The sequence below is a fragment of the Octopus sinensis genome, linkage group LG11 (assembly GCF_006345805.1).
Source record: "Octopus sinensis linkage group LG11, ASM634580v1, whole genome shotgun sequence".
Classification (NCBI taxonomy): Eukaryota; Metazoa; Mollusca; class Cephalopoda; order Octopoda; family Octopodidae; genus Octopus; species Octopus sinensis.
The window spans coordinates 12,691,882-12,718,818 of NC_043007.1; the positions used below are offsets into that span (position 1 = coordinate 12,691,882).

Here is a 26,937-nt window from a genome sequence, read left to right on the forward strand (position 1 = left end):
GCTAAAAGCTGTAAGCTTGGTGGTCATTCATCTTGCTAGAAATAGCAGCCAACCTTACTGTCTTAAAAGAAAAGAAAAGAGACACATTGGCAAATGTTGTACGAGGTACATCCATTCATCATCATCGTTTAACGTCCGCTTTCCATGCTAGCATGGGTTGGGCGATTTGACTGAGGTCTGGCGAACCAGACTCCAGTCTGATCTGGCAGTGTTTCTACAGCTGGATGCCCTTCCTAACGCCAACCACTCCGAGAGTGTAGTGGGTGCTTTTTATGTGCCACCTGCACTCTTGTATACTTGTTTCAGTCATTTTGACTGTGGCCATGCTGGAGCACCACCTTTTGTACACAAAATACTTTGAATTATAGGAACTCACTGCAAATCAATCAAGGAAACTGCTATTTTGTAAGAAAGGACACATTGGACAATGTAGTCTTAAATATACAAAAGTTGGGATGGTCATGGCTGGAATACTTTTTATCATAGGTCTGATGAATCAGTGTTGATTTGTGGTTAAACAACAGCCACTACGTAGTTGTTCAGTGTGCTAGAAATAGCAAACCTAATCTCATTCTGCCTGTATCTCACCACCTTGTTAAAAGGAGGACACACTGGGCAGGGTTGTTATAAATATATCGAGCCCCTACCTGTGCTTACTCAGAAGGTCATTAACGTATAGTCAGGCAGTGTTTCGACCTCATATATGCATTATAAATATTATGCACATTGTCATAATAGACTGTTGAGAGGTGAATTTCAATTGCACATATAGAGCACAATATATAATCCACTTTCAATACCCTGTTCGATTATATACATCAGAAATAACAATAATCTACCAAAGCTGACAGAATTCTAGGTTAGATCAACAATGCTTTTTTTTTCCCTATTATATTTAGTTTTTGTGCAAGATATTGTTTGCATGGACTCATAACCTTCTCCCATTATTCTTACCAGAAGCTGATGTCTTGCCAGAACCACAAAGTGAATAAGTCTGAAGACACAGCTGGTCAACTATGTATCAATGAAGGCTATTATTACACTGTGGTCTCTCATGTTTTCCGAGAAATTACTGTTTTCGTTCAGTAACCTGACATTGGTTAACAAATATTATAAGTTTTCAGGTTATTAACCATCTTTAGAAATGAATATTTAAAAAAAAATATATTTACTCTTTATATATTTCCAGTTCCACACTGATTACTCCTATCTGCTCTTGCATAATGTGAACAAACATGTATCTCTTTTCTCTACAGCAAGGCTTCTCAACTGGGGTCCACACAACAAAATAGTAAATTGGGGGGCACACTAGTATTTGAAGGGCCCCTAAAAAAATTTTGCTTTAAGTGTATGTATTGGTCTGTATTTCAAGAAGCAGCTTGGTTTATTTCCCTAACATTTCACGTATTCAACCTGCACAAATTAAGCCTTTAGCATTCAGATTACTCTGTCAAATGTAAAGCCTGTTTAATTACATTATTTTTAATTAATTGTACAGCATCTTGTAACTCTGGGATATTGATGATGTCCCTGTTTATTTTTAGAATGACTTAGTAGGGTAGGTGTGAGAGGTCAGAGCTGGCTGGTTTGAGCATAAAACAGGAAGACAATTTTGGCCTGATATGGTCAGTTTAAACACTAAAGGGTTAATGTGTGAATAACAAAATAGGACTTTTGAAAAAAGTCTATAGAACTAGTTTTTAAACATTGAATGGCTATGGGGGTCCATCAGAATAAAATAGTAATCAAAGGGGTTCATAGATTAAAAAATTGATTGAGAACCCCCTGCTCTACGCAAATAACCTGTTCTGGGCCTCTTCCTTGATACTCTAACTTTTCACCATCTTATGTAAAGCTGCCTCTCTCCCTCCAGTACAAACTGTAAAGTGGTTGGCATTATTAGGACAGCATCTAGCTGTAGAAACCAAGCAAAAACGAACGCTGGAGTGTAATGCAGTCTTTTGAACCATCCATGTAAGCAAAGAAGACAGACATCAAAAAGGAGGAGGATGTATAGGTGCTGGTCTGACTGTGATAGGCCCAGACACAGGCATGGCTTTGAGGTTACAAAGCTTGCATTAATCCATGTGGTTTCAGGTTGGTCACACTACATAACCCTACAGGCTGAAATATCTTCAGTTCAACCAATGCCTTGTGACTGAAAGCTTTTGACAGAAATTGTAAGAAAGCCCATTCTCTGTGTGTGTGTGTGCATATCATTTCAGTGTGTCATCGTTAATTAGCACCATCTGACTGAAAACCAGTAATATTGTCTACTCTCTGAATGGAATAAATGCTCTGCAACTCATCAAGCATGTGATGACTGGTAGAATGCAAAACTACCCTGCTGTATAAACAATTAAGGGTTGATAGCAAGAAAAGCACCTGGTCGTAGGACATGTGCTACAACATCATTAGATAGGTTTGTCTTACGTACAGGTAGATTTGAAGCTAATCAAGGATGTACTTTGTTTTAAGAGGCAACACATTGCTCCTGACTGGTCGCATAATTAGCTTACACCCCATAGACTAAGAATCTTGTATTCTAACAACTATCTAACTATACTGCAATAAGCAAAAGTTACATACCAATAAGAGATCCTCCATATAATTGCTTGACTTACTAAAAATAGTAGCTAAATTTCTCTCAAAATTTTATTCTTATAATAATAATAATGAAATTATTGTATACAGTGCTCAGGTGCACCACAACTTGTCAAATGTGCATATAAAGCATATGCAGTAATGTACAAATGTCTGGAAAGTGAACAGTGTATGAGTCAGATACATGCTTGCGTGTGTATGGAGGGGAGAAAATCTGGTGTAGTGTTGGTGAATCTAAGGAAGCATGGAAGTTTTGAAGGATGCAGTGCTCCGACAACTAACAACTGATGCCGGCAGTTTGTTCCATACTTCAGCAACTCTTAGCATGAAAAAATGTTTCCGAAAGTCATGGGAGCTGTGCTGTTTTCTGACTTTGTAAACATGTCCACGGGTGTTAGACAGGTGGAGTTTGAAAAGGTGCTCAGAGTTCCATCTTAATAGTAAAGAACACATTGAACTATGTAGTTGACTGCTTTTGAAAAGAATAAATGTAAAAAGAAAAAATACTATAATCATAGCTGAAATGCTTTTGATTACAAGTCTACTGGTTCAGAATTGACTCGGGGCTAAACAGTATAACTTATAAACGTTGCACCTTTTCATAAGGTATGATCTTGTTGTGTCAAGGACACCTGGCCTAGTGCTTTGGGTTTTTGTTCTTGAGCAAACCACTTCGTCTCATGTTGCTCTACAACCACTTCAACACCTGACGTGTGGTACACTGTGCACCTGTTCAGGTAATATTGATTTGATGGCGGGAGGGACCTAATGTACAGCACAAACATTTTGATCACTGTGAACAAATCACTTGTGTGAGTTGTTCTGCAAGAAATTGCAGAGTCCTCTTTCTCAAACCTTGTTCTAGTCTTTGTCTCAACCCTTATGAAATAACAGAGATTCTGAATATCTTATAATTATATAACTATATAATCAAAATCGAAGTCGAAATCAAACTCAGTGACTGACATCCGTTGCTAGTGGAGCGCTAAGAGTACCATATGAGTGAGATCGTTGCCAGAGCAACAAGCTGGCCTCCATGCTGATGGCACATTAACCGCACCATTCGAGCGTGATTGTTACCTGCGTCACCTTACCAGCACTTGTAACATTCGAGCGAGTTTGTCACCAGTGCTGCTGGACTGGCTCCTGTGCAGGTGGCACGTAAAAAGCACCATTTGGGCGTGGCCGTTGCCAGTACCACCAAACTGGCACGTAAAAGCACCCACTACACACTCGGAGTGGTTGGCGTTAGGAAGGGCATCCAGCTGTAGAAACTCTGCCACATCAGAGTCTGGTCGCCAGACCTCAGTCAAATCGTCCAACCCATGCTAGCATGGAAAGCAGACTTTAAACAATGATGATGATGATAACAAATATCTTATAATTTGTAAGACAAACTTTTTATTTCAGTGAAACTTCCCTCTCTCTCTCTCTCTCTCTCTCATCCACTCTTATAGAATTGAATGTATTTTTTATAACATTAATTAAAACCTGATGTTTTCTTCATTCCTAGGTCCTGAATATGGTACCACCCAGACAGCATGGAGAAGTGTCTTAACAGAAGCAGACAAGTTGTGTGAACTACATACTGAAGTAGCAGAACGATTAATGACTCAAGTATATCTACAAGTTAAGCAATGGAACAAAGACAACTACCACAGGACTATGATGAATTTTCGTGAATGTAAAGATAAGGAAGACAATTTCAGAAGGGTAAATTTCTTCTTCTTTTAGTTTTCTTTTTCAGTTCATCTCCTCTCGTTTATCTTATTTGGAGATGTTTATATCTGATTTGTCAACAGGAAGGCTAACAGTGAAACTAGCTTTTGTATGTGGAAGATGCACAGGTGCAATTAGCACTGAAAATGGACAGAAAATATACTCCTTCAATGGCCAGTGGGGGTCAAGCTAGAGGTAGTAGAGAGCTTCTGTTACCTAGGTGACCAAGTTAGTAGTGGAGGTGGGTGCTCCAAGAGCGTAGCTGTGAGAATAAGATTATGATGGGCAAAGTTCAGAGAGCTCCTACCCCTGCTGGGAACAAACGGCCTCTCTCTCTCTCTCTCAGAGTGAAAGGCAGATTGTTTGATACCTGTGTGCGAACAGCATGCTGCATGGCAGTGAAACATGGGCTGTGACAGCCAAGGACATGCCTGTGCTTGAGTGAAATGAAGCCGGTATGCTTCGCTGGATGTACAATGTCAGTGCGCATGTTTGACAGAGTGTAAGCATCTTGATAGAAAAGTTGAGCTTAAGAGGTATCAGATGTAGTGTGCAAGAGAGACGGCTGCACTGGTATGGTCATGTGATGCATATGGATGAGGACAGCTGTGCCAGGAAGTGCTGATCTCTGAGACCCAGGAAGACATGGAATGAGGTGGTGAACTTTGAGCCTTACGAAGGTAATGACTAGTGACTGAGACCTTGGGCAATGTGTTGTGCTTGAGAGGATCTGTCAGACCAAGTGCACCTGTGCTGGTGGCATGTAAAGAACACTTTTCAAGCGTTGGGCCTCATGGAAGCTAAGTGGCTGAGTTCCTTTCGAGCATTGAGTCTCACAGAGGCAGTGGCTGAGTTCCTTTCGAGCGTTGGGCCTCACAGAGGCAATGACTAAGACCTTTGTCATGCTTGAGAAAGCCCATCAAGTTGAGCAAAATTGCAGTCGTGACAGATACTGGTGTCACGCAGTTGGCACGTAAAAGCACCCAATACACTCTTGGAGTGGTTGGCATTAAGAAGGGCATCCAGCCATAGAAAGCCATCCCTTATCAGACTGGAGTCTGGTGCAGCCTTCCAGCGTGCCAGCCCTGTCAAACCATCCAACCCATGCCAGCATGGACAATGTACGTTAAATGATGATGATGGTTAGAGTGGAGGCAGAATAACATTGCAGTTTACCGAGAGTTTTTAATGCACTTCTTTGGTGGTTTCCCCTTATGGTAAATGTATATATTTTTAAAGATATTTTTACACAATTATAATGGAAAAGAATTCACATAAATCAAATAAACGGATAAATGTAGAGTGTGTGTGTGTGTGTGTTTTGTTTTGTTTTTTTTAAAGTTTCAGCTCAGAGCTGTGGCCATGCTGATGCAGTCCTCAGTCCAACCCATGCTAGCATGGACAGCGGACATTAAACGATGATGATGATGATGCATTGTCTCATAGCTTTGAGATTTCAATGATGCGGTTGTATATTTTTAAAATAACATTGTAGGGCAGGTGTGAGAGGCCAGATCCGGCCAATTTAAATGCCAAAGGATTAAACTGGTTTAAAAAACCATTGCCAATAACAACAACAACAACAAAATTGTTTTATTAACCTCTATAAAAAATTTTGTATGAATGATTGAGATGTTTGTGATAGAAGTAGATTGTCATGAAAGGTTTTGGTTGGTGCTTGTCAAAAGATTTATGATCCCATTTGGTTTATTCTATGTACTAAATCTGACACATTTACAACTGCTTAAAAAAACTTCTTTAACGATCATGAATTTTGACCGACTAAAAATATTTTTGTGATATTTTTTCTTTTTTTTTTTTTTCTGCTATGTGATGTTACATAAAAAATTTTTTTCAACAGAAAATACCTTTGAGCATTTAGCTTAATAATGCCTTTTCACCTGAGCTAGTGAGTATTATGAAAGGAGCACACTTTGTATTATGGTTGGCAACATTAAGAAAGGTATCCAAGTAAAGAAACTAGGCCAAAGCAGACACTGGAGTTTGAAACAGGCCCTCCAGGTATTCAGATCCTGTTGAACCAGTCAACCCTTGCCGCCATGGAAGACAGATGTTAGCTGATGATAATGATCATGTTGGTGACAATAATGTGTGTCATTGGATGTCTGTAGCAGAGAGTTCACTCTGTTGCAAACATTTAGACCAGCTCTCCAGCCTGCCACTGACCAATGAATTGTGGTTTCTGCCTCTCTGTTTCCTTAACAGTCATGGAGACTCTATAAAAGGAAGTTGTGGGCCCTGCTTTTCTTCCTTTTCTGATTGATAATATTTTTTAATATAATACATTGTAAGTACAATGAAAGAAGACAGAAGCTTCTGTATTTTACTGATGAGTTAATTTAAATATAATATAGACAGGACAGTAGTTGAAGTTTTATTAGAAAATGTCATATATAATGAAAATGTGTGTAGCAGAATACAAAGGAATGAAAGATTAGACTTCAAAAATAGTTTGATGAAATTTCTCTCTCTCTCTCTCTCACGCACGCATGCACACACACACACTCACTCTCTCTCTCTCTCTCTCTCTCTCTCTCACCGCATGTGTACTGTTGGCGATTTTTTTTCCTCCATCTTCCCTTCCTTGGATCTTTCCTTTTCCTATGTTTCTGACGAAGAGCTCCGCTCGAAACATTAAATCCTCCTCTTTCTTTCCTTTCCTGAGCGTCCAATAACACTATACTTGTTCCACGTCCTCGTGTTGTTGTGTTTTCATTTTTGGATTAACTTTATGTATGTGTGTGTGTGTGTATATACATACATACACACAGTAATCTCTCACTATATCATGGTTCACTTATTGAGGTTTATTATTTAAGCTTATGTCAATTCTTCCGTGGTGTTCTTTTGTATTTATAGTAAAATAAATATATACAAATTTTTAATATAATAATAAAAAATATACAGTACAGTACTGTTTCTACTTCGTGGATTTTCACCTATCAAAGGGGGGTGGGGTGGAACGCAACACCAGTGATAGTCGAGGGATTACTGTAAACATATAATTTCTAATTATGTGCCTTTTACAAAAGAAATAGAAAATGTAGCTGAAATTCAAGAATATTACGTAAAACCTAGAAAATTAACATTAAAATATCTAGTTCAAACCATTGTTATATTTTTATTACTCTGTGTGTGTGTGTGTGTGTGTGTGTGTGTGTGTGTGTGTAAGAGCATTTAAGTCCTATTAGAAATGCATTCTGTTTCTTTTAAAATACTTTGTTTACTTTCCTTTTTCTTTTACTGGTTACTTCAGTGAAATTTAGAAAATATAGGCGTAGGAGTGGCTATGTGGTAAGGAGCTTGCTTCCAAACCACATGGTTCCGGGTTCAGTCCCACTGCGTGGCACCTTGGGCAAGTGTCTTCTACGATAGTCTCAGGCCGGCCAAAGCCTTGTGAGTGGATTTGGTAGGCGGAAACTGAAAGAAGCTCATCATATATATGTATATGTACATATATATATATATATCGTCTGTCGTTATGTTCTGAGTTCAAATTCCGCCGAGGTCGACTTTGCCTTTCATCCTTTCGGGGTCGATAAATAAAGTACCAGTTGCATACTGGGGTCGATGTAATCGACTTAATCACTTTGTCTGTCCTTGTTTGTTCCCTCTATGTTTAGCCCCTTGTGGGCAATAAAGAAATATATATATATATGTGCTTGTATATGTTTGTGTGTCTGTGTTTGTCCCCTCACCATCGCTGGACAACCGATGCTGGTGTGTTTACGTTACCCGTAACTTAGCAGTTCGGCAAAAGAGACCTATAGAATAAGTACAAAGGTTACAAAGAATAAGCCCTGAGGTTGATTTGCTCGACTAAAGGCAGTGCTCCAGCATGGCCACAGTCAAATGGCTGAAACAAGTAAAAGAGTATAGAGAGGCTAAAGCATATCAGAAGTTTTTGTTTCTCCGACAAGCAACGTGTCTCTTTGCGTATGCACCCTATACATGACAGTCACATTTAATTTTTTTTTTAAGAATATATATTTAGCTATTTATATTTATTTATATTTGCATATTCATGTTTGCGCTTATTATACTTCCTTCTCCATTCAAGTAGTCGTCTTGTCCCAATGAATCACAAAATATGTTTATATTGTAGATGGAACAACACAGAAAAATGAGGTTAATTTTGGCAGTTAACATAATGGCACTGAATGGCAAATTGTACTGGTACAAAAACAGTACCAAAAAAAAAAAAAAAGAAAGAAAGAAAGAAAACACACAAAGTTTTCATTATTTGATAAAAATGTTTTATTTGCCTTCCAGTACTGAAATAAAGTATTTAAATTAAACAACAGGAGTGAAATGTATTGTGCTTTTGTGTCAGTATGAATTTAACAAGACAGTTTGTACAATCCACTTCCTAGCAACACGACACTTTTTCCTGGAGCATTCATCATCCAATTACAGACGTTTATTCGGCAAAATAGTATATATTTTTTTAATGTTTTATGTAAAGTTATATTTTTTATGTTACGGTATATTTTAAGGCTTTTTTCTTTGAAAATTTAAGTAGCTTAATCTTTCGCTTTATTACACATATAAGTTCAGTACAATTCTGAGTTTGGTTCTACAATTCTGAGCGTGGCACCTTGGGTAAGTGTCTTCGATAGCCTTGAGCCAACCAAAGCCTTGTGAGCGGAATTGGTAGATGGAAACTAAAAGGAAGCTTGGATATAGATATATGTGTTTGTGTCTCCTTGCCTGGATATTGGGTGATAGTTGTAAACAAGTGTCACTGTCATACAAGTGGTGCCTTTCATTTCCAGTCTTCCATGAAAATATGTCTGGCCGTGGGGTGGTGGTGGTGGAATACTGCATTGCTTGGAAACGGGTGCAGGTTGATTACAGGAAGGACATCCAGCTGTAGGAAATTCACCTCAGCAAAATACTGTGCGACCCATGCAATCATGGAAAAGTGGATGTTAAAACGATGACACAACACAGTGATTGTCATCATCAAAAAAAACCCTCCTTAGACAAATTTATCCCACCACAACATTACACTTCATGTCTTGATCCTTTGTCATGTGATACACTCAGCAACACAAAAATAAAAATAAGTGGACCTGTTGCCACTTTGTCGTGCAGGTCAAGGATTTCCCAACCTGAAACCCTTCCTATTGCCAACCACTTTGCATCACAGTCTCAAAGTTATCAACAATAAAAATGTTGTCAGCCAAAACCAAAACACCCACTGCTACCTGGCACCAGCTTCTATTCAATTTGCTGCCACTTGTTGAGTTCTCATCTCTTCCATACCTTACGATAGGAAAACTACTGCTTATGAAGGGAGAAGCTCTAACTACACAAGAATGAGGGTCTGTAGAGAGGGAGGGGAGGGACTCAAGTCTGGGCTCATCTCTTAGAATAACTTTTTTTTTAACCATTTGCATTTTCTAGACTGACACTAGGAATTCAACTTAGCACCCATTGGCTGGCACTGTACTTGTCAATTTTACAATGCCTATGGGTTAATGAGTTTAGTTTTCCATTGTATGTTAAATATTTCTGATGATACACATATATATGTTTGTATATGTATGCGTGTGTATGTATGTTTATGTGTGTGTATGTATATATGTATGTATGTGTATCTGTGTATGTATGTATGTATGTATATATGTATGTGTATCTGTGTATGTATATATGTGTGTGTATGTGTATATATGTGTATGCATGTACGGTGTGTATGTATGTATATATCTGTGTATGTGTGCATGGTTGTGTGTGTTACTGTTTCGTTGCCTTAATACTGTTGAAAGCCAATGTCAGAAATGCAGGTGTTCTTCATTTCCAGTCTTCCAAAACAGTAATGGGGGGAAATATTACCTTACTTGAAAAACAGGTCAGGATTGGCAACAGGAAGGCCAAATCTGCCTTGACAAATTTCATCCAACCCATGCAAGCATGAAAAAGTGGATGTTAAACAGTCATAATGAGTCTCTGAGATGACAGTTTTTTTATTTGTACTTGACATAATGTGATCTGTTTCGTTTCATTTTCCGACATTTATTTTAATTAATTTTTTTTTTTTTCATTTCCAGGCTCAAAAACCATGGATGAAGCGTTATAATAAATTAATGGTTGCCAAAAAGGAATACCATTCTGCATGCAAACAAGAAAGAAGTACAGCTAATCAAGAAAACAATGCCAAAGGTGACCCTTCAGTTCCTGTGGATCAAGTAAGCTTTCATCTGTTTATTATTTGCCTAGAATTTTGTTTCATTTTCAATTTATTCCTAAATAGCTAACAATCAAAGTTCAAGTAACAATTCGGTGCGATACCAGTGCAGAATCACCTCCCTCCGACAAGTCACCCCAACGAGACGTCTGCGTTAGGTGGGTCATGCCCTCCGTCGTCAACCAGGAGAATTCATCTACGAAGCAATTGCCCCAGCTCCCCTTCAGGGTTGGCGAAAGCGATGTGGTGGACAACGAAAAACCTGGCTGATAACAGTTAAGGCTGATCTGGAACCCAACCTAGGTCCCCATGTCTACAGCGTTCACCGCTGGAAAAAGGAGTGGTTGGAGATCATGTGGTCGTTAGCCTCAAATCGCCAGGTCTGGTTGGCGTTTGTGAGAGATGCAGCATTGAGGATGAATGAAGCCAGCTCAACCCACCCCGGGTGAATGCTGTCTCAAGACAAGAAGAAGTAACCTTCCACATCCAAGCACCATCTAGATGCAACATAGACATGCATTTTTGACATTAAATCTGCTCTGAATGTGAGTGTAGCAGCAGTGCCATCAAAAACGAGAAAGAGAGAGCAATTCTTGTTATGGGTTACCCATGAACTTTGTAGAGAGAGAGCAAACCTCTGCCAAGGCAACACCAACATCCTCTCAATGATTAGCTAGGGATAATCTCTATATATATATATAAACGGCAAAATGTCTGTGTGTGTGTGTGTGCATGTCCTTTATACAAATCCATAATTTTTCAGTTAGAGGGCTCGCACTTTATATGGTTATTCAAAACCGTCCAAGGGTGGTCGTGCACATCTTTACATTTCTCCAGTCACCCCGCAAAGCCATTAAAAAATCAATAGAAGTAACGTTTTTGTGAATTTTCTGTCCAAAACCCAATCAAAATGCCCGAAACTTGATACGCCAATTGCATGCCAGCTAGCCGTATGTGATTGGTCGGAGATTTGGACAGTACTCGCGTGTATGTGCACACGCATGCAGCTGTATATGCATGCACTAGCACTATGACTTGGCGTTGCTGGGTCATAGTGCTAGTTTTTAAAATGAGAATATCTGAAATAAACTTGACTGCTCTCACAAACAAGAATACTGAAAATGAACCTGACCCCCTCTCAAAAATTTTAAAATGCAGGAAAAATAATCAAGAATCCTTGTCCGGTACTGGATCGTTCCCAAAATCCAATCAGTTTGTGCCAGTCATGAGGCCAAACGTTCCTGAAAGTTTCATCTGAATCCATTCAGCAGCCCTTGAGATATCTTGTCTACAAACAAACAAACAAACAAACAAACATGACTGAAAACAATACTTCCGCCTTCGCAGTTGTTGATGGCTGTGTCTGTTTATGAGATGAATATGGCCAAATGGATAAGAAGGTAACTTCTGAGTCACAAGATTCAGGGTTCAATCCGACTCCCACTACAAATGTCTTTTGCTCTTGTCTTGAATCACCTCAAACCTTGGGTAGATGGAAACTGTATAGAAGCTCTGTAGGTAGATTGTACCTGTAATTTTAAAAGTCCAGCTTTATCACATTGAGTCACACTGACTTTATCTGAGCATTTACACCAAGGTTACACGTCTGTGGAAATCTCGACCGCCCACAACGATAATTCTGTGAGTTTGGTAGTTCAGTTGAGCAAATAACTGAAAATGGCTGTAATCCATTTATATGATTGTGTGTGTGTGTGTGTGTGTGTGTGTGTGGTTTGTGTTTATTTTGTAGCATAAAAAAAAATGAAATTGTTCAATACTAACTTTTGTTAAAAGTGTGTTAGTCTGATGTATAAAGTGTAAAGTCAATAAAGATTATATTTCTGAATAACAATCAGCCTGTTGGTCAATTGTACACATCACCATATTGAGAAGATTCACATGAAGCAAGCACACACACACACATTGACAATTACATAGTATTGCATTTATATTAGTCATGTGTTGGATTTTTTTTTAAATATAAAATAATGAGCAAAACGCCCCGTCCAATGGACAGTGCTGAGTTATCAAACATTTAAACCAAATTTTCTCAAAACAACTTGTCCAACCATCCCATAGGCCTCCTCTTTGAGAAACACTGATTTAACCTAAATTTGAGACATATGCGTAGTATTGATCGCAGCAGCTGATGTACTTGCACATATGAATGTACGTTCCCACGGCTTTATCGATCGTATTCTCACCTGGAATCGATTTTTGTAATTTTTTCAAGATTTATACATGCCCTGATACCGTCGGTATCTACATATCAAATTTGATCACAATCGGATGGAGGATGCTCGAGATCCTAGAAGACACACACACAGACAGACAGGCAGAACGGATTTTATATAATAAATATGTGCTTTAAATGTGTTTTAATCCAACAAGTATATAAAATAGATATTCAATTTGATTTACCATGATATTCCTTTGCCCCCTTTTTTTCTCTCTCTTCTCCTCTTATGTGACCGCTGGTCAACCAGCCTTTCAGCTTCTAACCAGCGCCTTGAGATTTTCGTTGTCTTCGTCTGCCGAAAAAGGCATTTTTTTCCAAAATACGCCAGCTAAACTAAGTTGTACTGTCCATTAGTTGTAAGACACCCGCTGTTTTTGTCCTGTTTTTACTATTATTGTTTTTTGTATATTATATTCGTGTGGCATTGTCCGTTTTTCTGTCCCTGTTTCGTATACATTTGATCCATTTTCCAAGAAATCTAATGCTCGTAGCTTAGTTTTTCCTTGGGGCTGGCCGGATCGGAGCGATCTCAAGATTAATCAGCCGAAATTGCTAGGATGATCCGGTTCTTGACTGAAGATCGAAGGCTTCGAATGTCCCGTCCGTGTTTTTTGTATCGTCTTCTAAATGTTTTACGTTCTTGTCCCAGTTTGTATTTTTCTACATATAATAATAAATATATATTTATATATATTGTTATCACAATTCTTATTTCTTTTTTTTTCTTTTCTTTTCTTTTTAAGGTAAAAAAACTTGGCGAGAAATTAACAAAGTGTAAGGGTGAAGTGGAAGCATCGAGAGATAAGTACAAAGCTGCATTGCATGACCTGAACAGTTATAATCCTAAATATATTGAAGAGATGACTTTTGTAAGTAACAGACTCTTTGCAGCTTTTTATGTCCATCCGTTCACCCATTTTCTCTATCCACTTTTCCTAGAAGAGTCATTAGGGTAGAGTCCTCCAATCAGAAGCAACCATCACTTGACTTTCTGCCCATCTTTTTAACCCTTTAGCATTCAGGTTATTCTCTCAAATGCTCTGCTTATTTATTCACATTGTTGCAAATTAATCATGCATTATCTTGTGGCTCCACAACTTGAGCTGGCATGGAACATGGATGTTAAATAGTGTGTTGGTAGTGAGAAGGGTCTAGGTATAAAGTTAGATAAAGTATACTTAAGTTTCCTTTGATTGACAGTGCTATTCAGTTAAAATTCTGTCCTCAGCCTTGTTTTTTCATATCTGAACAAAAATGCAACCATTGTACACACCAAAGGAACAATCTTGCAGTGGAAACCATCCTTTCTCATGAATAAAATGTAACTCAAAATCTTACAGTCTGTAAAGTAGTGGGGTTTTTTTTACTCTCAAAAGGATGAAAGGTAAAGCTTACCTATTTCTTTACTACCTACAAGGGGCTAAACACAGAGAGGACAGACAAATGGATTAAGTCGAGTACATCAACCCCAGTGCATAACTGGTACTTAATTTATCGACCCCGAAAGGATGAAAGGCAAGTCAACCTCGGCGGAATTTGAACCCAGAACGTAATGACAGATGAAGTACGGCTACACATTTTGCCCGGCGTGCTAACGTTTCTGCCAGCTCGCCGCCTGAAAGGCAAAGCTTACCATGGCATGGTTTGAACCCAGGGAGCAAAGTGCTAAAATGTATATAACAAGATATGCCACACAGAAGCAATAACAAATGACTGAGACTGTTGGCAAAATGCTGTGCTTGAGAAGGAATCCCCATGAAGCCGAGTGAAATCGTAGTTGTGGCAGATACTGATTCATCCATCTTCTGACTTAGATAGCTGACATAATTTTGGTAAAACAGGTTATTAGTGATAGCACAGTGCAGGCAGTTGTTCTTGATGGTGAGGAATCTCAGGAAAGAGAAGATATTGAGGGAACTATTTACATCTAAAAGTTCCCATATCTGTGCAGACATTCAGATAAGAAGTCTAGCCCCTACTGCCACAACCTTTTATTTATTTTTTATTTTTGTTTTTGGTATGGTAGTAAAGCATATGCAATACAGAAATATAGAGATAAGCCTTTATATCGATTGGAAAAGAAACACTTTGAATATGGTTCGTTCTTATGGAATGGGAACTTGAGAAACAAGTTGTGTTCTTGAGAAAATTAGATATGAGTACACAAGAATATTTGGGAAAAAAAGTAGTAAGATCTGGTCTGAGAAGACAGAATTTTTGCATATTTGTCCAGTTCATACCAGAATAGTACGGTTAAAATGGTGGTGGTGGTGGTGGTGGTGGTGGTGACAAGTCTTTGCTCTTCATGTAGCATCACAGCAATTAGGTTTCCTTCTGGTTCAGTTGTCTTCACTAGTTTTTGCCTTTGATTGGTCGCTTATTTAACCCTTTAGCTTTGAAACTGGGCATATCTGGCCCAAATATTGTATTTGTTTTATGTTCATAATGGCCAGATCCAGCCTCTCACGCCTACACTGCAATGCCATTGTTGTGTGGTAAGTAGCTTGCTTACCAACTACATGGTTCCGGGTTCAGTCCCACTGCGTGGCATCTTGGGCAAGTGTCTTCTGCTATAGCCTCGGGCCGACCAAAGCCTTGTGAGTGGATTTGGTAGACGGAAACTGAAAGAAGCCCATTGTATATATGTATATGTGTGTGTGTTTGTCCCCCCCCCCATATATACTCATATGCATGTGTGTGTGTGTATGTATGTATACACAAAGAGATGCTGGAAAGTTCCTGGCTTTTAGTAAAAAAAAATACAGGGGAATCAGTTAATTAGAATTTTATTCAACATGGATATTGTAGTTGTGATACCCATGCCAGTGGCACGTAGGGCCTCACAGAGGAAATGATGAAGATTGAGACCCCTGAGATATGCTGTGACTGTGAAGACCCGACAAATGAAGTGAGTTCATGGCTCGCAGGACGGCCTGCTGTGCCAACCTTGGATCGTAGAGTGACCTGCTGCTTTTGAGGAGACCTATTGAGTCAAGTATGTCAACATCAACATCAAAATCAAATGGAAATTGTAGTTAAGACACCCGTGCCGGTGACACGTAAAAAGCACCGTCCAAACGTGGCAGATGCCAGATAACAATCAAATGGAAATTGTAGTTAAAACACCCGTGCCTCCATGGCTTACCAGACACCAGTCGAACCGTCCAACCCATGCTAGCATGGAAAACAGACGTTAAATGATGATGATGATATTCCTCTCTCAGATTCACACACTTATTGCAGCAGTCCTTTAATTTTTCTAAGCCCTGTAAAAGAACTTGGAATGTTGGAACTTTTCAGCTCCCCTTCATATGTATATATGAGCTTCTTTCAGTTTTTGCTTACTAGATCCATTTTCTCGAAACTATGTGGTTGGGGAGCAAACCCTTTAACCACACAACAGTACCTGTGCCTATATTGGTCGTTGTAAAATAACTTCCATCATTGTTTTTCTGAATTATTTAATTTTAAAAAAACAAATCTTTTCTTTCTTTCAGGTTTTTAATGAATGTCAAGAAATGGAACGAAGAAGATTAACATTTTTTAAACAGATGTTATTTGAAATTCATCAATGCTTGGATCTTTCACAGAACCAACGGTAAATTATTAAACTATCTTTATCTTTCAAGTAAATTTGCTCACATTTCAGCTGAATTAATGACACAGAATAAGCTTATAAAAAGAAAGATAGGGTAGTGGTTTGTAAAGTTTAACTTTTTTAAATACAACACAATTACTTTCGAATGCTTTAATTTTAAATCTTCATCTAAGGTCATGATTTTAAATATCTTGAAATTAAATCACAGATATTATTAGAAAAATTTCCTAACACCAACCACTCTGTAAGGTGGTTGGCATTAGGAAGGGCATTCAGCTGTAAAAACTCTACCGAAGCAGACAGTGAGTCTACCGAAGCAGACGGGGTGCAGTCTTTTGCTTAGCCAGCCACAGGTCAACAGGCCACGATCGTGGCCCAGATAGATGCATTTAATTTATGGGCGTGTTTTGAAATGTCTGTCAAGAGATAGTTCAACAAAGAACTTTTCAGATGATATAAAACTTGCCACCATTATATACTAAGAAGATATTTTAACTATTTTTTGTTTTTTATGTGTGCATAGCTGCAGGTGTGGCTGTGTGGTAAGTAGCTTGCTTACCAGCCACATGGTTCCAGGTTCAGTCCCACTACGTGGCACCTTGGACAAGTGTCTTCTAATATAGCCTCGGGCTGACCAAATCCTTGTGAGTGGATTTGGTAGATGGAAACTGAAAGAAGCCTGTCGTATATATGTATATATATATATGTATGTGTGTGTATATGTTTGTGTGTCTGTGTTTGTCCCCCCCAACATCGCTTGACAACCAATGGTGGTGTGTTTACGTCCCCGTAACTTAGCAGTTCGGCAAAAGAGACTGACTAGGCTTACAAAGAGTAAGTCCTGGGGTCGATTTGCCTGACTAAAGGCGGTGCTCCAGCATGGCCACAGTCAAATGACTGAAACGAGTAAAAGAGTATGGTAGTCTCATTTTCATAAAATGTGCTCAGCAGTCCATGCTATGTAAGGGCAAATCCCAGCACTTTATGGGTTAAACTAATATTTCTTACCATTGCAGGAGCATTATTGATTAGATATTTTTCATTAAATATGGTGGCATTAACCTTATGTAAAAAAACAGGACAGCTTTATTTACAGAACATTCGATTTTTCTAATACAGAATCCAAAAAGTATTTTAAGAATCCTGTGTATTTATTTATTGTTCTTCAAATTTCAGATTTGCTGAAATATATCGTCAGTTTTATCAAGAGATAAATTGTGCAGACTGTGAGAAAGATTTAAGGTGGTGGTCTAATATTTATGGTGCTGGAATGTCTATGAACTGGCCTGAATTTGTCGTAAGTGTATTTGAATTTATCTGCTATTCCTGACACTACAGAGCAATACTTTCTTTCAGCTGCACGGACACCAGTTGACTACAGACCTAACAACCTATACACACCCCTTTCTACTGCAATTACATTTTTTTTTCTTTGATTTGCACTCCACCATTTAATGGGTTTTTTTTTTCTTTCTGGAACTATTAGTACGGTTCATTACTGGCAATGGAAGAAGCGTTCTTTTCAAACAGTATCACTGCTGAATGATTTTCATCTGTTATTGATATTCTTCTATGCTTTTTAGAACTAGATGTCTATACAAGATGCTTTCTTTAGACAAATACCACAGTTTTGTGGCTTTCTATTGTATATCCGCGTTAAGATATACTGAATGCTATTAGTACTATGTTTTTTGTTAGTCTGAAAATTCAGTGAAGCAGTTTTTTTTTAATACTGAGGATCATATAGTTTGCTGGTTTTGTTTGTCCGTTTCACATCTCCTTTTTCCATGCTAGAATGGGCTAGACAAATGTATTATTGAGGCATTGCTTTACAGTCTCATGCCCTTCCTGTCACTAACCCTTATCTAATTTTCAAGTAAAGGACCTTTTATTTCACAAATCTTCAAAGGAGTGGATAATTTCTTGACAGGAGACATGGCAACAACAATGCTCATTGCTTTTGTAGAACGCAGATGTAAACAAACACACACACAGCTTTGGTCAGCTCAGAATGATATTAGAAGACACTTGACTTAGATGCCTTTTAGTAAGACAAAGCAGAAGTCCTGTGGTTGGAAAGCAAACCCACACTTGCCTACTTACTGAAGTATAAATAGGCGCAGGAGTGGCTGTGTGGTAAGTAGCTTGCTTACCAACCACATGGTTGCGTGGCACCTTGGGCAAGTGTCTTCTACTATAGCCTCGGGCCAACCAAAGTCTTGTGAGTGGATTTGGTAGACAGAAACTGAAAGAAGCCCGTCGTATATATGTATATATATGTGTGTGTGTATATGTTTGTGTGTCTGTGTTTGTCCCCCAACATTGCTTGACAACCGATGGCGGTATGTTTACATCCCCGTAACTTAGCGGTTCGGCAAAAGAGACCGATAGAATAAGTACTAGGCTTCCAAAGAATAAGTCCTGGGGGTCGATTTGCTCGATTAAAGGCGGTTCTCCAGCATAGTCACAGTCGAATGACTGAAATAAGTAAAAGAGTCTCTGTGGTTTTACATAGGTATAGATTTTTATGTAGTTGCTCTCATTAACACTGGTCCTTTACTTTGGTATATAGTATATTTATTCTGAATAATTTTTTAAAACTTTTCTCCCCCAAGGTCCAAAAGTATATAACAGCTGCATATTTTATTCCATACTGGCATGAGACGGACTAAACTAGAGAAGGCAATAGTTTGTGGTCTCATACTCTTCCTGACTTCAGTTCTTGTTTTGAAGCACATCTTTTATACCACAACTTCATATGAACTACTGAGCTTTTGAACCTTTGTGTTTACAAGGAACATAAACATTGTCTCTGGCAGCTGAACAATGTTAGTGCAAAGAAACAAAGCTATAAACACACACACACACATACATTCGTTAGTCTTGATAGAGGCAAATTCTAATTGTATACTAAAAGAAAGGCTAATATTTAATTATTTTATTACAGTTTAGGAAATATGTCATTGGTTAAAGATTTCCAATAAGCCAATCATGCTATCCTGGGCTCCTAACAATGAGTGTTCAGAAGGGTGCTACTAGTTCTTCAATTTTTTTACCTATGTTTTAAAAAGATTCGAGTAAGGTCGTTGCTAGTGCCGCCTGATTGGCCCCGTGCCGGTGGCACATAAAAAGCACCTACTACACTCTCGCAGTGGTTGGTGTTAGGAAGGGCATCCAGCTGTAGAAACTCTGCCAGATTAAGATTGAAGCCTGGTGCAGCCATCTGGTTCGCCAGTCCTCAGTCAAAATCGTCCAACCCATGCTAGCATGGAAAGCGGACGTTAAACGATGATGATGATGATATTTAAAACCTTTGCTGATATACTTTGTTGAATACTGTCTGTGTGTGTAGTGGCCATGTGGTTAAGAAGTTTGCTTTGCAACCACATGGTTTCTGGTTCACTCCTGTTGTATGACCCCTTGGATGAGTGTCTTCTTGTAAGACCGCGAGGTGACCAGTATCCTGTGAATGAAGTTGGTCAACTCAAACCATACCCAACACCCCAACTCGATAGTCAGTGTTGGTTTGCTCATGTACATTTAACTTAGCAGTTCAGCAAAAGAGACCAATGGAATAAAGAGCAGGCTGGAGTGATCAACTAAGCCCTTCACAGTGGTGGCCCCAACATGGCTGCAGTCCAATAACTGAAACAAACAAAAGAATAAAAGAAATGTGTGTGTGTATGTATGAGGTGCCAGTTGAGCTTTGTGGTTAATAAGTTCACTTCCTAACTGCGTGGTTTCAGGTTCACTTCCTCTGTGTGGTGCCTTGGCCAAGTGTCTTCCAATACAGCCTTGGATTTGGTAGACAGGAACTGAAAGAAGTCTGACCAAATGTTTATGCCCAGGTGTCGAAACCATAGTAATATCCATTAGGCAGCTGATGATGAGAATCATTGCTTGATAGGCTTACTGTCTGTGAATCTTTTGTATCTTAGAGTTTTATTATTGAATTATTGAGTTGTAATTCATTCTCATATGGTTGAAATTGTTAAAGGGGCCATGGTTTATGGTGGTTTAAAACTTATTTGATGGCTTGATTGAATTCTTAAGATATTTTCCTCTTTTCAATAATTTTCAGGTTGTGCATGCATCATAACATATAAAAAAAAACAACAAAAAAACAACTAGCTTTTTTCTGTCAGAAATATTTGTTGACTGATCACATTCTTCTAAAGAAATCAAAATGTTTATTTATTATTTTAAAGTACATATTTGTATCACGGAGATGTACTTGCATGGCAAGTCTTCTGATCTGAGACTGTGTTGAAACTAAAACGAATTGCTGTATGGAAGAGAAAACATTATCCATTTAGAAATGTAAGCTTCACTTAAACATTCATTGTTTGTAATGTGGTGTCAAAATCACAGTTTCAAATGACAAGAATGCTGACACCACATTACAAACAATAAATTTTTTAGTGACATTAACGGTCTTTGTGTGTTTCTGAATGGCTAACATGTCTCTTCCATTCTGCATTATGTTTTATAAGTTTTTTTCACAAAGCAAAAACAGGTCATCTGAAAATGACATTTGGTGGCTTCTCACATTATCTTCTCTCATGTGTATCGTTGTATTGGCAATTTTCTCTTTGCTTAAAATTTCTTTGGCATGTATATCCAATTCCAGGAGGCAGAATAAGATTGAATACATGTATGCTCACCTACGTACGTATGTTGTACATTGTCCTGTTTAGTTTTAATCAGTAGAAAAAAGTGACTCAAAGGCTGAAAGTTTCATATACTCTTTTACTTGTTTCAGTCATTTGACTGCGGCCATGCTGGAGCACCGCCTTTAATCAAGCAACTCGACCCCGGGACTTATTCTTTTGTAAGCCCAGTACTTATTCTATCGGACTCTTTTGCCGAACTGCTAAGTAACGTGGACATAAACACACCAGCATTGGTTGTCAAGCAATGCTAGGGGGACAAACACACACATGCATATATATATATACATATATATGACGGGCTTCTTTCAGTTTCCGTCTACCAAATCCACTCACAAGGCTTTGGTCGGCCTGAGGCTATAGTAGAAGACACTTGCCCAAGGTGCCACGCAGTGGGACTGAACCCGAAACCATGTGGTTGGTAAACAAGCTACTTACCACACAGCCACTCCTGCGCCTATATGTGGAACTTGCTTACCAAACACGCATTAAACTCTTAGCCTTTGAATCACTTTGTAACTTCTGCAGATTGAAATAAAAATAAACACACACACACACTGTTGAGTTACATTTTTCTTGTTTGTATTACCAAACCTATAAATATGTATGTGTGTATATATATATATATATATATATATATATATATATATATATATATATATGATACATACATACACATACACACTCTTACAAAGAAAGGGCTGAGGTTGACAGCCTGATCAAGCGTGCAAGTGAAAACTTTGAAGTCACTGTCAATCTCGACCGTTTCCTTATAGAAGTTAATAATTCTGTATTCTACTAAAAATTATTGAATAACCTTTCAGTTTCATGTTAATTTGTTTTTATATACAACTTGATATAAACACTAATATAATTGCATATACACCCACACACACACACATACTTCAGTATAACAACTAAACAAAAAACAAAAATCGATGATGTTTGTCAAATATAGATTAACATAATGTAGGCACAGCTATGATTATGTAATTAAGTAGCTCACTTTGCAACCATGTGGTTTTGGGTTCAAACCCCACTATGCAACACCTTGGGCAAGAGTCTTCTACTATGGCCCAGCGTCGACCAATGCTTTATGAGTGAGCTTGGTCGATGGAAACTGTGTGGAAGCCTGTCTATGTGTGTGTGTGTCTTTGTTGCTCATCCCCAGCATTTGGCAGCCAATGTTGGTTTGCTTACGTCCCCATAACTCTAGCAGTCTGACAAAAGTGAGTGTTAGAATGACTACCACACTTCAAAGAACATAAATACTGGAGTCAGTTTGTTCAACTAAAACCCTTCAATGTGGTGCCCCAGCATGACCACAGTCCAATGACTAAGTAAAACATAAATGTATACATATATAGGTGTAGGCGTGGTTGTGGGTAAGAAACTTGCTTCCCAACCACATGGCCCCGAGTTCGGTCTCACTGCGTGGCACCTTGGGCAAGTGTCTTCTGATACAGCCTTTGTGAGTTGATTTGGTTGATGGAAACTGAAAGAAGTCCATGTGTGTGTTTTTGTATCTGTGTTTGTCCCCCACCACCGCTTGATGATGGGTGTTGGTTTATTTACGTCCCTGTAACTTACTGGTTCTGCAAAAGAGACTGATAGAATAAGTGCTGGGCTTATAAAGGAAAAAAAAGAATCCTGCAGTTGATTTGTTTGACTAAACCACTTTAGGGTTGTGCCCCAGCATGGCCACAGTTAAATGACTGAAACAGGTAAATGGTATTTCTTAACAATAACTGACACTCCGTCGGTTACGATGATGAGGGTTCCAGTTGATCTGATCAATGCAACAACCTACTTGTGAAATTAATGTGCATGTGGCTGAGTACTCCACAGACACATACCCTTAATGTAGTTCTCAGGGAGATTCAGCATGACACAGAATTTGACAAGGTTGGCCCTTTCAAATACAGGTACAACTCATTTTTGCCCAAAGTATCACATGGCAGAGTTGAACTGAGTGGTAAGAAGCTTGCTTCCCAACCACATGGTTCTGGGTTCAGTCCCACCGTGTCGTACTTTGGGCAAGTGTCTTCTACTATAGCCTTGGGCCAACTAAAGCTTGTGAGTGGATTTCATAGATGAAAACTGAAAGAAGCCTGTAACATGCATCTAAGAGCTCTTGAGTCATTCTTTGGCTACCACCTGTTATTCTACAATAGGGTACATTTCCAGGGCAGGACATGCATGTGGAACTCCTCTCTGTATAAGATCAATAATATTCACCCGCGTATTATATTACCCTTATAGAACAGCCAATCACTTAGAGAGAAACACGTAAGCATACAACCTTTGCTCAAATACCTTTGTGAACATCAAAGTACAAGAGAAACTATATTCTGTACTAACAAATCCATGACATACCTGACTAATAACACCAACCTTACATATGACAACAGGAAATACCCTAAATGACAACAATTAGTAAAAATGAGACCCACCCTTATCATACCCCTTCATTGTTTTGTGAAGAAAAGTAGACACACCCAATTACTCAGGGCTTAAATACTTGACTTTGTACCTTTGATTAAATCCAATAATACCAAAAGCAACAAAAATAGTCACACCTGGTGTCTACCTAACAAAAGAGAAACACCCACAATCTTGTTAACAAACTTCTACATGCATGAATGAATTTTAAACAATAACAACAACCTCAAATTTAGTCAATCAAAATTTTTCAAAAACACTTTTCCATAACAACCAACCATAAAAATCTAATTCCCACCCTCAATGAAACCTGTACACCCAAGATGATTTTAAGTCAGCAAAACTAACTTTAATGCATTGAACTGAACATAAAAACATTTATGGTGGTTTTTATGGTTTTTTTTTAAATTCAAAATTTACTTTAAAATAATAACCTCAATTTAACATATCTATCTTTATGTATATAATGTAAGTAGCTATGTAGCTCCTCTGCAACAAGAAATCTGTTCTGCTCTACTACTCCTTTCTCTCTCTCTCTCTCACATACACACACACAGTTTCTGCCTACTGGATTCACTTAGTAGGCATTGGTTTGGTGCTGCAGTGGCAGATACTTCCCCAAGGTACCACAGGTGGGGGTTGAACCCAAAACCATAAGGTTGATATCTGATGCCTGCACCTATTTTATGAATATCCATGAATTTTGTTTTTACTATTCTCATTTAGCTTATTTTTATTCTGAAGAGATTAGTGAGGCTTGATAATCTTGGATTAAGCTTATCTTTTTTTTTTCTTTTCCTGTATTATCTTTTAATTAATTTTTCTCTTAGGCCAGTAAAATGTTATTATCTAACATCATTGGAGAGTTAATAGTGGATTTTTATTTCACAACCTCCATAGATAATGTTTCACGTGGTTGAAACATTATCCATATTAAAGCAAAACAAAAAAAAAAAAGCATCATTTGCAATTTCGGTATCTAAGGAAAGTAGAACCAAATTAAGAAGACATGTGGAAGAATCTTCTTTGATTAGCAGGCCCCAGATTTTATAACCAATGTTGAACCAACGTTACGTTTGTATATTATAACAAGTTTGTTAAGAATTAACAATTTAGGTCTAATATTTCACAATTCCATCTCTCCTTGTATGCTACTCATTTCCATTTTAAAATCTTCATCCTCATAGGCAGGAGTGGCTGTGTGGTAAGTAGCTTGCTTATGATCCACTTAGTTCCGGGTTCAGTTCCACTGCGTGGCACCTTGGGCAAGTGTCTTCTACTGTAGCCTCGGCTGACCAAAGCCTTGTGAGTGGATTTGGTAGACGGAAACTGAAAGAAGCCCATCATATATATGTATGTGTGTGTATATATATATATATATATATATATGTATGTATGTGTGTGTGTGTGTTTGTGTGCCTGTGTTTGTCCCCCCCCCAACATTGCTTGACAACCGATACTGGTGTGTTTACGTCCCCGTAACTTAGCAGTTCAGCAAAAGAGACCAGTAGTATAAGTACTAGGCTTACAAAGAATAAGTCCTGGGGTCAATTTGATCGACTAAAGGCGGTGCTCCAGCATGGCCACAGGCAAATGACTGAAACAAGTAAAAGAGTCATCTCACTCATTCTTATTGAAAAGAGCATTGTTGCTGTGAGAACAATTACGACCCATGTAATCTGTTTTTTACATTTTTCTTGCCCCACCCCACCACCACCAACTTCACTTTGTAAATGAACAATCTGGTGTGTTTATTTTAATAGCCTATCAATGTATACAGTGAGTTTCTGTGCCCTGAGTGTTGGGAAGACACTCAACAAGAAAAGGCAATCTGAAAGTTGGAAGAGGAAAAGATCACTATCATAATAATAATAATAATAATAATAATAATAATGATAAAAAATTCCAAATTTCTGGCACAAGGCCAGCAGGTTTAAGGGTGGGGTTGGTTGATTACAGAGACACATTGCTTTATCAAACCTGAAAGGGTGAAATGTAAAGTTGACCTGACGGCAAACTGGCAGAATCGTTAGCACGCCGGGCGAAATGCTTAGTGGTATTTCGTCTGCCGCTACGTTTTAAGTTCAAATTCTGCCGAGGTCGACTTTGCCTTTCATCCTTTCGGGGTCGATTAAATAAGTACCAGTTACACACTAGGGTCGATATAATCGACTTAATCCGTTTGTCTGTCCTTGTTTGTCCTCTCTGTGTTTAGCCCCTTGTGGGTAGTAAAGAAATAGGTATTTCGTCTGCCGTTACGTTCTGAGTTCAAATTCTGCCGAGGTCGACTTTGCCTTTCATCCTTTCGGGGTCGATTAGATAAGTACCAGTTATGCACTGGGGTTGATGTAATCGACTTAATCCGTTTGTCTGTCCTTGTTTGTCCCTTCTGTGTTTAACCCCTTGTGGGTAGTAAAGAAATAGGTAAAGTTGACCTCACTGACATTTGAACTCAAAATGTAAAGAGCTGGGAGACATGTAAAATATTTTGTCTGACATGCTAACATTTCTACCAGCTTAAGCATTAATTTGTGAATGAGTGGACATAACCTAAATCTTTCAGTTTAAGCATTCATATAGTCAATTTCAACATTCTTTTGTCATTTTTATTTTTTCACTTTATTATTATTATAATGGGTGGATGTTGGGAAAATGGCCAGTATGGATGGACCAATTCTGAGATTACACCTGCAAAAAACAAAAGGTTTAAAAAGAGAAAAAGCTCTTGCCCTGTTAACCAGACACTTGTGGCTTTTATGGGTTTTTCCATGAGTAACCTTTAAAGTGCCGCCTCCTATTGGGAGTTCTACTTATTACATTTTTTAATTTTGTTATGAAATGTTTACACGGACCTTTGTCTCGTGTTGTCCTTCAATGTTTTGATTTATGTTAGCCCTTGTGGCCCAAAAAGTTGTTATTATTATTATTATTATTATTATTATTATTATTATTATTATGGCATCAAGCTGGTGGAATCATTAATATGCCGGGTAAAGTGCTTAGCAGTATTTCATCTGTCTTTACAGTTTGAGTTCAAATTCCACCAAAGTTGACTTTGCCGTTCATTCTTTCGGAATCTATAAAATAAGTACCAGTTGAGCCCTGGGGGTCAGTGTAATCAATTTATCCTCTCCCTCAAACTTGCTGGCCATGTCCCAAAATTTGAAACCATTATTATTATTATTATTATTTATTTCTTTATTGCCCGCGGGGGTGGGGTGGGGGCTAAACATAGAGGGGACAAACGAGAACAGACAAAGGAATTAAGTCAATTAGATTGACCCCAGTGCATAACTGGTACTTATTTAATCAACCCCGAAAGGATGAAAGGCGAAGTCGACCTTGGCCGAATTTGAACTTAGAACCTAACGGCAGATGAAATACTGCTAAGCATCGTTAGCCAGTGAGCATTTTGTCTGTCCTTAATGTTTGAAATTCAAATTCTGCTGAGGTC

The 26,937-nt window shown here is 38.4% G+C and overlaps 1 protein-coding gene across 2 annotated transcripts in view; it reads left to right on the forward strand.

Annotated features, from left to right (window-relative positions):
* The window catches only part of LOC115217499 (protein kinase C and casein kinase substrate in neurons protein 1), a 241,944-nt gene that overhangs the window by 163,764 nt on the left and 51,243 nt on the right, over positions 1–26,937 (forward strand). For both annotated transcript variants that reach the window (XM_036507078.1, XM_029787212.2), the window contains exons 4-8: positions 4,118–4,317; positions 10,398–10,535; positions 13,517–13,642; positions 16,271–16,371; positions 17,548–17,668. In XM_036507078.1, coding sequence (XP_036362971.1) covers positions 4,118–4,317; positions 10,398–10,535; positions 13,517–13,642; positions 16,271–16,371; positions 17,548–17,668 — 686 coding nt within the window. The remainder of the gene's footprint in view (positions 1–4,117; positions 4,318–10,397; positions 10,536–13,516; positions 13,643–16,270; positions 16,372–17,547; positions 17,669–26,937) is intronic.